The sequence below is a fragment of the Setaria viridis genome, chromosome 6 (genome assembly GCF_005286985.2).
Source record: "Setaria viridis chromosome 6, Setaria_viridis_v4.0, whole genome shotgun sequence".
NCBI lineage: Eukaryota > Viridiplantae > Streptophyta > Magnoliopsida > Poales > Poaceae > Setaria > Setaria viridis.
Genome location: NC_048268.2, coordinates 30,181,474 through 30,197,138, shown reverse-complemented (window position 1 = coordinate 30,197,138; position 15,665 = coordinate 30,181,474). Strand labels below are relative to the sequence as shown.

General features: G+C 50.7%; 1 protein-coding gene across 1 annotated transcript; it reads right to left on the bottom strand.

Annotated features, from left to right (window-relative positions):
- Positions 1-936: 936 nt before the first annotated feature.
- Positions 937-5,899, bottom strand: LOC117861398 (12-oxophytodienoate reductase 7). The gene is made up of 5 exons (XM_034744948.2): positions 5,566-5,899; positions 5,328-5,468; positions 4,195-4,325; positions 1,870-2,052; positions 937-1,758 (listed from the first exon to the last, which is right to left on the bottom strand). Exons 1-5 carry the CDS (start codon positions 5,661-5,663, stop codon positions 1,118-1,120), a joined length of 1,194 nt encoding a protein of 397 aa, XP_034600839.1. The 5' UTR covers positions 5,664-5,899; the 3' UTR covers positions 937-1,117.
- Between the last annotated feature and the right edge of the window lie 9,766 nt (positions 5,900-15,665).

The window sequence follows — 15,665 nt, the reverse complement described above, 5'->3', positions numbered from 1 at the left end:
TTTCTAAAAAGTTACCCACCACTATCATTGTGAAAATATTCAAAAATGAGCTCTAAACCTATATTTCAATTACCGAGCTCAGCTATTATAAAAAATAATCTAAAGTAACCCCATAACGTTCATCCAATTTACTAATACACATCATTATAAAGCATAACTTAAAATGTCATTCTAAAATTTTATCTATGTTATCCACGTATGTCGTTATTAAAAATAACCTAAAGTAAACACATAAACCTTAATATAATTATCTTCATGTGCATCATACAGAAATGTCAAAAAATAAACTAATATATGATTTTAAATTATCTATTTATGTCATTGTTAATATAAAAATACTAAGTTAAAGTATATACACATGATGAGTGCCACCATTTAGATCATTTATATATGTATGTGAGGAATTATGAAAAGTATTGATTTGTATGCTAAACATAATGTATGGAGGATTGGAGGTGTGATACAAAATGGAAAAAATATGAATATGGATGAAAAAGTGCATTGAGTAATTATTAATTAAAAATCAATCACAACTGGGCAAAGATAGGTAAGTATTATGTTGAAGTATTAAAAAATAAGAGAGTAGTAGGTAAACAATTTTGATTATTAGCTAGGATTTTAATTTCTAAATAATTTTTAAATACAATAGCTTCTAAAAACATTAGCCCGTGCAGGAGCACGGGTTGATGGACTAGTGTTCATAATTTGAACTGGTAGGTTTGTCTGGATTTGAGGGATTATGCGGCATGCAACCTGAACCTTTGGTTAGACAAGCAAACAGGACTGGTTTTCATTACATTGTAAAAAAAAAACTGTTTGAAAAAAGGTTATTATAAACATACAACCCATCGTGACATGAGATCGGTGAACAGGCCAAGCTAATAATATTAGGCTCAGCACTGGGTTCTAATAAGGGACACGGATGAGGACAAAGCATGAATAAGAACACTGCCATTTTCCCCATTAAGTACACCATTTTCTCCTTTTCTCCTTAAGATATCAATCAAGATACAGTCTGTTGCACCGGATATCAGCAGCATGTAACAATCACGGCTATGACGGAATGTTTACTTATTTTCTCAAGCCATATCACTCAATCAACTTACCAACCTACTAATCACATCCGCGCCTTAGGCTGGCCGAGGAACGGGTAGTCCGTGTACCCGACCACGGGGTCCGGCGTGTAGAACGTCTTCCTCACGTACCTGTTGAGCGGCGCGTCGCGCCGGAACCGCTCCACCAGGTCCGGGTTGGCGATGAACAGCCGCCCGAACGACACGAGGTCGGCGTCCCCGGACTCCACGGCCTCCACCCCGAGCTCCCGCGTGTACCCGCCGCTGCACATGAAGGTGCCCCGGTACGCGCCGCGGAGGGAGCGCATCATCCGGCTCTCCTCCTCGGCGCTCCCGTGCTGCCCCGACTCCGTCTGCCCGTACGCCGTGTACCGCGGCTGCGTCACGTGGAGGTACGCCAGACGCCCGGCCTCCTGCTGCAGGGCGTTGAGACGGTCCACCACGGCCAGGCCGAGCTGCAGGGGGTTAGAGTCGGAGGCGTCGAGGTGGTCGATGGCTGGGGACACCCGGACAGCGACGCGGTCTGCCCCGATGGCGGAGACCACGGCACGGGTCACCTCCAGCAGGAACCGGCAGCGGTTGGAGAGTGAGCCACCATACTCGTCGGTCCGGTCGTTGATGCCGTCCTTGAGGAACTGATCGATTAGGTAGCCATGGGCGCCGTGGATTTCAATGCCATCGAAACCTGCAAAGGCATTTCGTTTCTATTAGCAAATAGAGGGATTTTCTGATGGAGTCAGGATTGGAGCGAGTCCCATGTTTATAGCTTGAGGATTTGTGCGTGTTTACTTTATACCTGCTTTGATAGCGTTTATAGCAGATTGGCGGTATTGTTCAACTATTTCAGGTATCTCCGACGTGGCAAGGCGCCTCGGCGTTGGATACTTGCCGTAGGAACCATCAGGCATCAGTATCCTCCATCTTGACGAGATTGGCTTATCAGTTGAGGATATTGGAGCAGCACCACCTGGCTGGTAAACTGAATGATGAAAAAAAGGCATTAGTCAACATCTGATGCTGTGACACCCTACGCCTACGTTGAGAGACCAAAGTACAAATATTATTCATGGTCAAATAACATAAAGAAAATTAATGATTGTTATTGAACTGGCTAAGTGAATCAAGGACATGCACTGTATCTGTTCGCTGTTGAGCAAGGAGCAATATGATCAACAAGGTGTGAATTACTGAAGTAACGTGTATATTACATTAAACACTGCAATCCGACTCTACAGAGGTGCAGACTGTAGTGCATTGACTAAGGGGGTATTTGGATACGAGGTGCTAAACTTTAGCAGGGTCACATCGGATGTTCGAGGTGCTAAAATTTAGCAGGGTCACATCGGATGTTCGGATGCTAATTAGAAGGACTAAATATGAGCTAATTACAAAACTAATTGCACAGATGGAGTCTAATTCACGAGACGAATCTATTAAGGCTAATTAAGTCATCATTAGCAAACGGTTACTGTAGCACCATATTGTCAAATCATGGACTAATTAGGCTTAATAGATTCATCTCGCAAATTAGACTCCATTTGTGCAATTGGTTTTATAATTAGACTATGTTTATACTCCTAATTAGTATCCAAACCTTCAATATGACAGGTGCTAAAGTTCAGTACTGAACAATCAATGAAAGGCAACCTTCGTTCCTTGACTCACTCAGAGAAGCAATATAACTCAAAAGAGTTAAATACACCATCAGAGATGACTATATGCAAGACAGCCCCTAGTTTTTGTTGTCTTCTCCCTCTGCGCCCTCCGTCTCCTCTCTGGTTCTCCCCATTTGACCTGGACGCCATCTCCGCGGACAACGTCCCCCCTGCAGGGCGCCTCCTCTGCACCACGCTCCCTCCCGACCACCCGCGGTTTCAATCTCGTTGGCCGGCAAGTTCATAATCTTCGTCCTAGCGTTTCTTCACATGGGAGCACAGTATTCCGTCAGCTCGACGTATAGGGAACGCTGAGTTCAATCTTGACGTTGATTGCCAACGATCTATCGGGGATAGGGTTCACGACGGCAAGTGTGTTGTCTGTATTAAGCAGCCAGAAACATGTGAATAACGCCTACAGCGACGCTGCACAACAAGATGACGAACGGGAGCTCGAGACAACAATGCAGAGTTGCATGCCCTCTACTTGTTTGATGAAATATACCAATGGTAAGAACTTGCGTAAGATCCCTCTTATGTTTTTTTCTCTTGACATCTGTGAGCTGCTTTGCTTTCTCTTTTCTCGGTAACGCCGAGACATGTCCAGGTCGGCAGGTCGTGGCCCTTCCTGCAGAGCCGCGCTTGATGCGCTGGTCCGCAGCACCGCTCACTCGCTCAGCCATCCCGTGCGGCCGTGCCTGTATGCCCAAGCGTCAGAGGCTTGAAGTCGCAGCTTTGCCCCTCCTGCACGCTGCTGCGCTATCGCCGGCGCTGCCCGCCCACCCACGCGTATATATGCTTCATGCACGCAGCTCACATCAAGGGCTGCGAGGGAGGGGACATGGAGATTGTACAGGAAGCCCGGGAAGAGGAGCACGGCGGAGAGGAGCAACCCTATGGCAGGTACGTGGCCCAGGAGAGAGGTGCAGGAGGAACACGGAGATGTCATCGAGGTCAACCGTGGATAGGAGAGACGAGAGAAGGGCGTGGAGAGAGAGAGGATGACAAAAACCAGGGACTTTCTTGCATATAATCACCCACATGGTGCTTTGTTGGCATGCCACATTGGATTAAAAAAACAAGGTATGGATCTGCGGTGAACAACTTAACAAATTTAGGGTGCCAAAAATGCATTTTGAGAGTTCGTGGATCTAAGTGACACAACATGACAAGTTTAAGAACTGTTAGTGTATTTACTCTAACTCAAATGAAGACTAAGGAAAACTTCCTCCCTACTTCCCATCAACCCAGATTACATCATCCTTAATTTCCAACAAACAACAACTACATCAGAACACAAACTTTTCCAACTGCAATATGATGTCACGATGTTTGGACTGAAAATCATTAATGCCATATTAACCCAAATGCAACAAATGTTTGGCAATTCAGTGTAATTTCTGAGAAATTACTGAATCATTTCCAAATATTTTTTCTGTGGAAATTTGTACATATACTAACCATACCTTGATGAGAAGCTCGGCCTACATGCCACAGTTGGCAGAAAAATATGGCTCCCTTGGCATGAACAGCATCAACCACTTTTTTCCACGCATCAATCTGCTCTTGATTGTATATCCCAGGGACACGAGGAAACCTGACACAACAATGTTCTGTCACTTAATGTTCTGATCTGAAGATTCAGAAGTAAAACAGCATGCTACAAGCTCATCCAAAATGAACATGAGAAGAATCTGTAGGGAACAATAATAACATGATCTTTCATATCCTTAATGAAATAGATCATCCCTTTATCAGAAAAAAATTGTTACGGAATGTGTTGGCTCATTCGTGACATGGAATGCTTTCATAATAATAGCATGAGAATGAATTAGAGCAAATTTTGTGTTCATTTGAAACAAAAAGCGAAACATAAATTCCTTTTAGGTTTATGTTTTAGAGTGACACTGCATACTTAGCATAGCTCTTAAATTGCAATACTGTTTCAGTTAAAAAAGCAAACCTAAAAGTGATCATACAGTATACATATCTGAATATATATAGTTGTAGTAAAGCACTTTTGAATTCCCAGATATAGAGAGAACTGAAATCTTAGCACCACCATAGAGTCTTACATCATATTGGACCTGTATATATCAACCCCTGTAGTAAACTGATGTTCCGAATACCAAACCCCAATTGTGTAGGCCAGTAAACAAGTAAAGCACACTTTAGCCAATTGGGTCCTACCGCCCTACAGGTTCTGCTAGGAATGTTGTCACGGTTCGAAGTAGAGATCTGATCAGGCACACTCCCACTAGAATACTAACAGAAGTATAGCAAACCCACATGATGAGTGGCGTGCTAATAGAGAAATGCTCGGTATTCCAACCAAATACGCATTGATAATTGGGATGCCCTTAATAATTGGCCCCGAGTCACCAACCACCCGTCGCAGCAGGAGGACCACATCTCCGCCAGATCTAGCGCGCATCTTCCCCATCCCACACTAGCGCACATGGCTCACACGAAGGCGCCAGACCGAGTAGACCGAGGAAGACCCGTCACCGGGGACGGCAAACAAATCGATCACGGGAACTGCTAGCTAAAAAAGAACATGGCGGAGATGAGGCGAGCAGAGGAGGGGAGAGGAGGTTACCCCGGTCCGGCCGGCGAGATGATGGTGCCCTCGGAGATAAGCAGGCCGCCCTCCGTGGACCGCTGCGCGTAGTACTCCTCGAGCGCGGGCCCCGGGACAGCGCGGGGCGCCCTGCACCGCGTCATCGGCGCCAGCACGACCCTGTGGAGCGCGCGCGCGCACATCAGACGACGACCGAGTCCCCAGCCCCAGGAGGGGAAGAAATTTCAGGAGGCGGGCGGGGAGTGAAGAGGCTCACCGGTGGGCGAGGCGGAAGCGGGGCGTCTGGTACGGCGAGAAGAGGGTCGGCCGCGGCCGCGGGTCCTCCGCCGCCGGCGAGCGATCCGCGGAAGCCATCGTGGGGGGGAAGGGGAGGGGGGGGGGGAGGGGAAAGGGGAGGGTGGCGAGAAGCCCGAGTATAGGAGGGAGGGAAACAGGGGGAGGGAGGAAGTGAGTGCGGTTCGAAAGCGAATCACGCAAGTGGCCGCATCTCTAACGACGAATCGACGATGACTGGGAGCAGAGCAGCCTAGACGCAGGGGGCGACGGAGGGAGAACGAGTCCGGAGGAGCGGAGGTCTGGAGTAGTTGGTTGGGCAGCCGCGTCGCCGTGTCGCCTTTTAGTAGGGACGATTTTGAGCATGTGCGTCGCGTGGGCAAAGACTCAAAGAGCAGTGGACGGAGATGGGAATGCGACTGCTGACTGCTGACTGCTGAGCTCCCTATTTGAGGTTTCCCTGTCCAAACCTTATTTGGGTTTTTTTCAAGAAAAAAGCTATTTGAGATTTTTTTTTTAGAAAAAAGAAAAGAAAGTTGAAAGTATCTGATGGCTTTGGTAGGATGGCACATGACTATTAAGTATTAACATGTGTTTCGGGAAAAAAATATTAACATATGTTATTTTATATTGCTGAACATCATGATTCATAAATTATTACACGTGAGAAAGAGCCTAACCACTCCCTCTATATTATATATGATATCTTCTCACTCGTTAAAACATAATATTAGAATAGACTCGATATATCATGTTTACATCCATATATTCCCTCCGTTTTAAATTGTAGGTTGTTTTAGCTTTTTCTAGATTCATACATGTATTATGCATCTAGATATCCACTATATTTAGATGAATAACAAAAACTATGCACCTACAAAAGCTAAAACACGCGACAATTTAGGACGGAGGGAGTAAGTACATAACCGTGCAAGTGCGATGGAGTACGTTGCACTGCCAATATTGATGAGGTTCGTGGAAACAGTCTATGAAATAAAGCATAGGGAATTTGCGATATGGTATATCTGTTACAGAGCATGAGAATAGCAGTGATTCGGTGAAGTTGGCTAGGTTGGCGTTCATGGGATCTCAAATGTGTAAAATTCGCGCTTTAATTGAAAAGAATGGAGTATTCTGATTCGATGCACTTCTCTCCTGTGTTCGGATCCACGACTGACCCCGCCACCGTTCGTCATGGAAGATAGATCCCAGGGGGACGAGAGCAGGAGTGGACGAGTGGCGTGAGGAGGTTAATTACCCCAGGGCAGCGGGCGAGACGACGGTGGCCTCGGAGATGAGCAGCCCTCCGTGGACCGTTGCGCGTGGTGCTCCGCCATCGTGGGGGTCGGGATGGCGGAGCACCACCAATATCATTTTGGGGTATAGGTAGCATATTACTAATATCTCATCTCCAATACATTAATGATGTATGGGCTAGCATTCTGGGCCACAATCCATGTGAGAGCCAGATACAGCCCATACCTCGTCCCTCCAACATGCACCCAGCTGCAGCTCCTCCTAATCACTACTCCTCTTTCCTAATCTCAGCTGATGCAGCAGCTTATTCATCCTTCTCATTTCAGCGAGCAACCACGTCCACAACATACCAGCTCCATCCTTTATTCCATTCCTTCCACGGCAAATACACTAGAAGCATTATTGTCTGCAAGCAAGAAGAGAAGAACACCACGGCAAACATGAGTTTCATCAAATTAGATCACACCATATGCTAGAACAACAAAGAAGCTGCTCTGCCTCCGAAAAACAACACGTCAATCAAGCAATGAAACAAGGTCTGAATCAAGCTTTGGGGGAGATCAGGGGCGTTCGGTCCCTTGTGCTCGGTGGAGGTTCAGCTCCCCTGCTGCGTCAGGTGACCCGGCGAGTGCGTCCTCCCTGTACGCCTCCGTGCGCCTACTCTGCGACCCAGCGAGCACAGAATGGCCTGGATGCCCGACCCGACGAGCTCGCCGCCCAACGATTTGAACCTCGTGCAAGAGAGGAGCTCGGCCTTGACGGCAAGGAGCTGGTTCCGTTCCACTCCGCTCACGGCTGCCGCTGGGAGAAGCAAGTGCAAGCACAAGAATGTCGAATTGGCCCGGAAGGAGATAGATTCAGATGAGCAGGCTCTCGATCCGTAGTGTGGGGTGGTGCCGGGTAAAAGCAAGGCTGTAAGTACGGCGACTGCCGCGAACACGCGCTGACATTTGAAGGAAGGCAGCGCGCCGCACAGCCGTACACATCAGTGATATCTGTCCTCACTCCGGGCCACCGGACACCGGTGGGGATTATCAGAGCCGGCGACGAGCGGGATGCGGTGCTTGCTGCACTGGACACCACGGGCCGTCGCGTCAAGCGTCATGATGCGCAAACCCGCAAACGGATGTGTACAACAGACATCGAAGCAGGGGACATGAGGGATCGGGAATTTGGGATACCTTTTCGCTAGAGCGAGCGTGGTCGCCTCGCCTGGTCTGCAGGACTGGTGGCCGCAGCCGTAAACGTGACAGCGTGCGCCACGTTTTGCGCAGTGAACCAAATGAAATAGTGCGCCACACTGTTGATCTTGTTTTGAATTTTCGACGAGTTCGTAAGCCCATTCCGGTGGAGAGTTATGTTTCCACGGTGCCACGTTATCTTTTTTTTAAACGAACAGGTATGAGATCTGTCTATTATATTGACTCAGAAGAAGAGTTCAGATGGGTAGCGAAGTTATACAACAAACATTACAAAGTTGGACAAAAATCTCTCAAAGCTCCACGTTCTAATTTCCTCCCTGATTTTTGCAAGCAGGGACCTCACAGCCTGCTCCTTGCGATTGAAGACACGGGCATTTCGCCCATTCCACAGTTCCCAAGTGACGAGGATGACAAGCGTGCGTTGCCCCTTCTTTGGAACACCAGGTGCCTCTCCCAAAAACGTCCACCAGTCAGCCACCATTTCGTCTTGCGACCATGTGTCTGGTGCCACGTTATCTAAAGTTGTTGTGAGATTTTGAATTGAAGAATGAAACAAGACCTACAATACAATGATTCGTTTTGTTGTTTCATATACTAGTCAATTTAATTACGATACATCGGATTGGATGCATACCAACGGGAAAAAGAGCTCTCTAGCCGATCCTGATGCAAGTTTCAACTTTCACTATGTTTCATAGTTTTGGAAGTTACACCTAATTTCATCTAGATGAAACTCATCTCTTTTCTCTCCTCATATTTTTTTTCCATATCATTATATTTGTTAGGTAGCACGCCAATCCTTACTAGGAATGGTCTAAGGATTACCCCTCCGCCCAAAAAAGTGTTTTGGGAGGTTTTGATTTGTCGGAAAAATAGTCTCTGGACCCACGAAACTTAATGACAACAATTATGCACAAACAACCGAGCTACAAACCAAACAGCCAGGTTTAAGTAAGGCCATTGTCAGTGCATGCTTGTCAGCTTTTTAATGAAATGAAACTATCACTCTTAGTGCACTAGTTGTCAGGGATAGATCCTTCTTATTTTAGGAATGTTTGGCTCTTACTCTGTAATTTTACTGGGACTTCTACATATAATCAACTAGTAATCCCGCCTCCTGGAGTATATAAGGGAGAGCAAGGGTACCTAGATCGACAGAACCAACAGAGGATCAAATCCTCAACACCAAATAACACCCAAGCGCAGGGCGTAATATACAACACACCAAACAGGACGTAGGGTATTACACTATTCTTGCGGCCCTAACCTGTATAAATATGTGTCTTGTGTCCTCGCTTTTACCATCAAATTCCAGGTCCGGTGATCCCCCACCAACTAATCTACTACCTCGGGATACCTCTTGGTAGGTTGCCAGGTATAAAACACCGACATCTGGCGCACCAGGTAGGTTGAACAGTTTCATAGACAGTTTTTCAGCATTTAATTTTTGTATGATGCTTTGATCAGATGTGTCACGCAATGAAACCATAACATTCTCAGTGCAAGTTTCATTGGGTTTCATGGAACTTGGTAACTGTGTCAGTTGAGTTTTATGGGGATGAAACTCTCATATCCTCTCTTCTGTCAAGTAAGCAAAAGTGGTGATGTGGTATAGAATTGAATGCCCATGAAACTCTCATGACACCTCATTGAGACTGGCGTAAGGTAATGGTAAGCCAACAACATACTTAATTAAAGATAACTTCATAGCTTTTAACAAGGGCATATAAGTCTATTTCCTTAATTCTTAACCTCCCCTAGAAACTCTAGAAATGCTTTGTTTCGTAAAAAAATATTGCTGAACCGAGGAAGTAAGCATTATCCTGTGATTTTATAGAACTGTACAATTGCTTGAATTTATCACAAAACGGGGCCATAGCCCATGCATAGCCTAAATCTAAAACCCAACAACAGGTAAACACGAAGACTGACTACCGACTGGCCAGGCGGTCCGATGGCTCGGCCCATGAGAAATGCAGCTACAGCAGCCCATGAAAAAAACCCAGCTATAGCAGCCTATATAGACAGCTCATGGCCCGCGACTCGCAACTCGCAACTCGCAATTCGCAATTCGCAACTCGCGACGCTCGCTGATCGCCGCCTCCATCCCTCCTTCCTCACCCCCGCGCCCCAGATCGATCGATCACCCTCATGGCGTACTCGCTTTTCATGTCCTCGTCTGCCCTGACCAACATGGCCGACTCCGTCCAAAATCAGCCGCAGCCGGCCGGCCCGGCTCTCCCCAGCCCTTCCCCTTCCCGATGGCCCGGAGCCACGCTGCCTCCGGCGCTGCTCGCCAGGGCCGCGACCGAGACGCCGCCACTCCGGCTCAACGAGCCCGCCGCAGCCGTCACCGGCCAGCGAATGGAGAAGAGGGGGCCGCGGCTTCCGCCGTCCGGGAAGGGCGCCACAAAGAAGCCTAGGACGGCACAGGCGCAAACCCCGCCGGCCTCGTTCAGCAGCGTGGTGGTGACCGCGGCCGCGGTGACCACCGAGAGGAGGCTGGCTCTGGACAAGAAGGTCGCCGGCTGCCTCTTGGCTCGGATCTGGACCGGCGCCGCGACCGCTTGGCGCCAGGAGGGCCGGGCGGCGCTTCGGTGCCTGTGCCTGGAGCTCCCGCGGGGACCGCGCTGCGCGCTGCACCAGGATACGCCGGGGTGGTCATGGATGGAGAAGGGCGGCGTTCCACCCGTCGGCGGCGACGGCAAGGTGCTGGTGCCCATGGCGGGCGCCGGCGATGACGCCGAGGTGTTCCCGATGTACGCCCGGTGGCGCAAGAACGTGCGGATGCCCAGCCGGTTCTACATGCAGCATGTCCGCGCGATCGACGCCGGACGGACAGGACTGAATTGAAGACATGACACGCCGCCGCGTCGTGCTCTAGCCTCTAGGTGCCAAGATCAGGGCAGCCATTAGAGCTTTAGGCTTTAGCCATGAGAAAAGGGCTTATTAATGTATGTCACTCAAAAAATATGCCATGAATGACTTCTTTCAATTGAGCATATCATATCTTATTTGCATCTCCCTCTTTCTTTCGATTGCGTATTCATCATCATTATTATTAGCTTATTGTGATATCACTGGTCAAATCTTTTCGAATCGAAATTTGAACTACGGAACACTAATCGACAAAAAATGTTGTTCAAAATCTCCGCTGAAATTTAATATACTAATAAATTTTCCATTATCATTGACCAGGAGAGGGTTTTCTGATAGATGTGTATTCATTGGAAAAACTAATAGATAGAGCGCGCACTAGAATGCATTAATTTCGTGCCATTCTTCCACATTCTTACCCTCTTCTCGTTCGGCTTGAACTGTTCCATCCTGATGTGTGCCTCCAATACCGAATCTCTGCTTGCAATAGCTTCTCCCTATAATATCACCATTGCACCTTGCTTGCCTCGTTGCCAAGGCAACAGTAGAAAAAGAAATAATTCAAGGTTTGAAAAGTTCAATTTATGAGATGGAAAGTTGAAAATTGTAACGTGAAACGTGACTTCTTACTCTTCTATCTCGAATTATTTCATGAATTACCCTCATACAGAATCACCATGGCACCTTATTCCGTGGTCGTTATGCCAAAGTAAAAAAAAATATTGAGGAGGAAGTTAGAATTTTGGAACTTTTTAAATGCACTGATTGTTTTTTCAAAGTTTTGATTGATTTTGGTTTGGAACTTAGTATTTTTCTAGAAAAAGAATTTTCCTTTAAAATACATTTGGCAAATTTAAACATTAGTTGTAGGCACCTGTAGTTCAAAATAGAGGTTTTTGCCTATATTTGCAATATTCAATTAGGCACTACAATCTTTTTTTAAGGACCCGCACTACAGTCACTTCGATCGGGAATTAAATTGGGTGCATCCGGTTGCATACCTCTCGGTCGGCCCCTCCCGCCAGTCTCCCCTCCCGCTGCAGACCCGCAACCGTTGCCGTAGGTTTGTTCAACGGACGGTGGATCGAGAGGTATGCACGGGATGCTTTTTACATCCCCGATGCACCCTACAAAACCCCCTTTGAGGAACGCTGTGGCATTGGCACCTTGTGGGTCCCACACCCCTAACCTCCTCATCGCCACGCTGGCTCCCCCCTCGTAGAGTTGGACTGCAGCGCCGTCCGATGCCGCGTCCGCGAACCGACTCCACCGTACGGGATAACGACTCCGACTTGGACGCTACTTTGCCCGGCGATATAATGCGTTGAGGCCCCGAGGTCCGAGGGCGTCCGCCTCGGCGCTAGTAGATCGGATCACCTCACGATCGCGCGCGCCGCCGCCGACCGCCTGCCTTGCGACCCATGGCCGTGGCGTCCGCCATGGTCCCGAGCTGCCCGCCGCCGTCCCTCCACGGCCGGTCCCGTCTGTCACGAGCATCAGGTGTCGCCGTGCCGCCGCCGCTGCCGCGGCTCTTTGCCGGGGACGATGCCCGGACCACGCCGCTCACGAACGTGGAACTGCGGGCGCTGATGCGCCGCCAGTGCGAGCTGGTCCCGTTCTCCGACGACGACGACGATCTCCCGCCGCCGCTACTGTTATCCCGGGAAAACAACCTCCAGCTGCAGGCGCAGCTGCTCTGCAGCCAGTTCCAGTCGCCGCCGCTCTCCTTGGACAACCTCAATGCGCCGGTCTCCGAGGACGACGTCGACGTCCTGGCGCCGATGTTCAGCGAAGAGGAAATCCAGGTGCTGTGGCCCGCCGGAACGGGCTCCGATGAACGGCAGGCCGGCGAGAAGAGGAGGTCTCCGCCGTGGCCGTCCTGCATATCGGACGACGACGACGACGAGCCGCCGCCGCCTCCGGTCAAGAGGGCCAGGACCAGGACGAAGACTAGGAGCCGGCGCCGGGACGGCGCCCGCGCGACCCGGCTCCGGCTCCGGCTCCGGCTCCGGGAGTGGCACAACGCGATCGCGAGGCTCATCCTGAGGCACCAGTTCCGCGCGCCGGAGCTCTCGCGCGGCCGGACGGCGCTGGGGTGCCAGTGCCACGAGATCGCGCTGGCGGGCGTCGGCGGCTGCTGCGCGCTCCACCAGGACGGACCGCAGCCGGATGACCGGGCGTGGATGTACTCGGCGCAGGGCCGCGTCCCGCTCGTCGGCGGCCCCGGGGAGGTCCTGGTGCCCACGCTGTCCGCGGGCGAGAGCAAGGCGACGGTGGTGCAGTACGCGCGGTGGCGCCGCGGCGTTCGGATGCCGACCCGGTTCTACGTGGAGAACGCCGTGCAGCAGCAGCGGGGGATGGCGGCGGCCGACCAACAGCCAAACGACGATTGGATGGTGACGGACTGATGAGTGCTGGTATCGACATCATCCATGGCGAATCATGTACAGTAGTATGACGTGCATATACAGCTGGTGATCTGAATGTAAATGTGAAATTTGCTTATCGCTGCACAAAATCGTTGGTTAATTTAGGAATGAAAACCCTACTCGCAAAGCTTGCTATCAAAATGGCTAAAGATATTATATTTGCTCCCCAAGCTTTCGTTCCTGAAGAAACAAATGAACAATCAACCAGAAATCTTCAGGAACACAGATGAAATGCGCCTTGATCTGCTAATCCTATCATCTGAAACTCTCCAAAACCACTGTAGCAGGCCGCTCCAATTCATCGATGCACACACGAGAGGAAACAGGGTAACCCGCACGCACACCTGGCAAGCCGCCGGAAAATGCCTCATGGCGGGTACCCGCTGGGCGGGTGTTATCTATGCCGCCCATTACTGTGCCAAGATTCGTGCTGGTCATTTATTTATTTCTTATTCGTTTGGTATTTGATTTTTTGGACGTCTGTATTGTTTTGACATGCCCCACATAATCTTCCTCCTCCGCCTGCCGGACTCCTCGGCCTGCCGGACTCCAGTTGCTCGCCGCCGCCGCTGTTCCTCTGCTCGACTCCGCCGCCACCGCGCATCTGCTCGACGCCGCCGCCGCTATTTTTCTTCTTTAAAGGTTTCGACTCCGGGGCCGTCGCCTCCTCCTCCTCGGACTCCCCCTCCCTCTCCTGCTTCGCCGCCGCCGACTCCTCGTCCTCCTGCTTCTCCCCCAGCACCGCGGCCGTCGCCTCCTCATCCTTCTTCGACTCCCCCTCCCGCTCCTCCTTCGCCGCCGACGACTCCTCGTCCTCCTCATTCTCCGAATCCCATCCTCCTCCGCCGGAACCCGTCCTCCTCCACCGGATCCCATCCTCCTACGCTGTATCCCTCACTGCGCCGCCCGAGAAGAAGCCCCGAGGCCCCAACTCGTCGCCGAGTCCGCTCTTTGCCTCGTCGGCTACTGCAACGAGCTCAACGCCGGCCACGCCGCCGACAACCACGCGCACGCGGCGTCCAGAGACTTCAGCAAGCAAAGGTTATTTTTCTTCTCTTTTTTTGCGTGGATGGATTAGCTCTCCTGCAAATGAAATTCTCCGTACTTGTGTTGATTGATGCGTACTGTGAATCCAGCTACCGTTCGGCACATGCTAACCAATAGTGAACGGTTCATTTGAACGTGTACACCTCCGCCATGCCGTCTCCCAGCACTGGGTCGAAGGACGACGCCACGCGACCCAGCTTGCCGAACGGCCGAAGTAATTTTCCTGCCGGGCCTCTAGCTGCAAGCGATTTGCCATGGATTTTTCTTTTTCTTTTTAGTAACCAGCAAGGTACAATTGTATCCTGCTAACCCATTGAACGCAGTACTGGTAACAAGTTACCTAGCGAGCAGGTCGAGAAGCTTGGCCTGGATCCTATCGCCGTTGTTCTTGGCGTTCAACGCACCACCAGGTGACCATCAGCCTCGAACCGCTCCTCCTACGTGCCTCCTCGTCGCCCGCGCTAGCCAACGTCGTCCCCCTCAGCGCCGGTGCGAGGCCCGCGAGCAGGAGTCCGAGCCTGCTGTCCGCCGTCGTCATCATCAGCGCTACGCAAATTATAGAGAAGAAAGAAGATGAGAGAGATGAACTATGACATGTGGGACCCATGCCAGCGTGGAATGTTGACATGGAGCCACGTCGGACAAAACAGCTGTGGATTCGTGTTGAGGTGGCCAAACAATCGGTTTCCCAAGTTTAAGGAGGCAGAACAACTGGTTTTTGGAGTGAGGAAACGAGGACTAAAGCAAACGGAGACCGATCAGTGTGCCCCCTTACTACAATAGTAAGTTCCAAGTCTTGGCAAAGAGACTTCCAGTGCCGCACGCCCCCGCGTCGCCCCGCTCGGGTGACTTAGGCGGTGACCGCCCGTCCCCACCGCCGCCACCCCCTCCCTTCCCTTCCCTCCCCTCGCCGCCGTCGGAGGGGTTGGCCAGAAGCCCGCGTCGACGCCGGCCTCCAGGACGGCGGCGGCGGGGTCTTATTGCCCCGGTCCGATCGCGGGCGGGGAAATGGGCGGTCATGGTGGACCCGTCGGCCAGGGCGATGGCGGTGGCTCGGGAAGGCGGATCCGGCACCGTGGAGGCCCATTCCCGCGACGACGGACCCGGATGGCTGCAGGTCAAGGCCGCATCGCGCTATGATGGAGGCCGCCGAGGAAAGCGCGGGACCGTGGCGAGATAAAGGCGTGCGGCAAGAGGGGCCGCTAGGAGGAGGAGACGTGGAGGAGGTGCGGCGGCCCGTGGAAGAGCGACGTGGAGAGGGCGTCGGTGCG

Excerpts from the sequence above, each read along its gene's own strand:
- LOC117861398 (XM_034744948.2), bottom strand. The coding sequence starts at position 5,663 with ATGGCTTCCGCGGATCGCTCGCCGGCGGCGGAGGACCCGCGGCCGCGG. Across the intron at positions 4,326-5,327 it reads ATCTCGCCGGCCGGACCGGG|GTTTCCTCGTGTCCCTGGGA; the intron begins GTAACCTCCTCT and ends TTGTTGTGTCAG. Across the intron at positions 1,759-1,869 it reads TATAAACGCTATCAAAGCAG|GTTTCGATGGCATTGAAATC; the intron begins GTATAAAGTAAA and ends ATGCCTTTGCAG.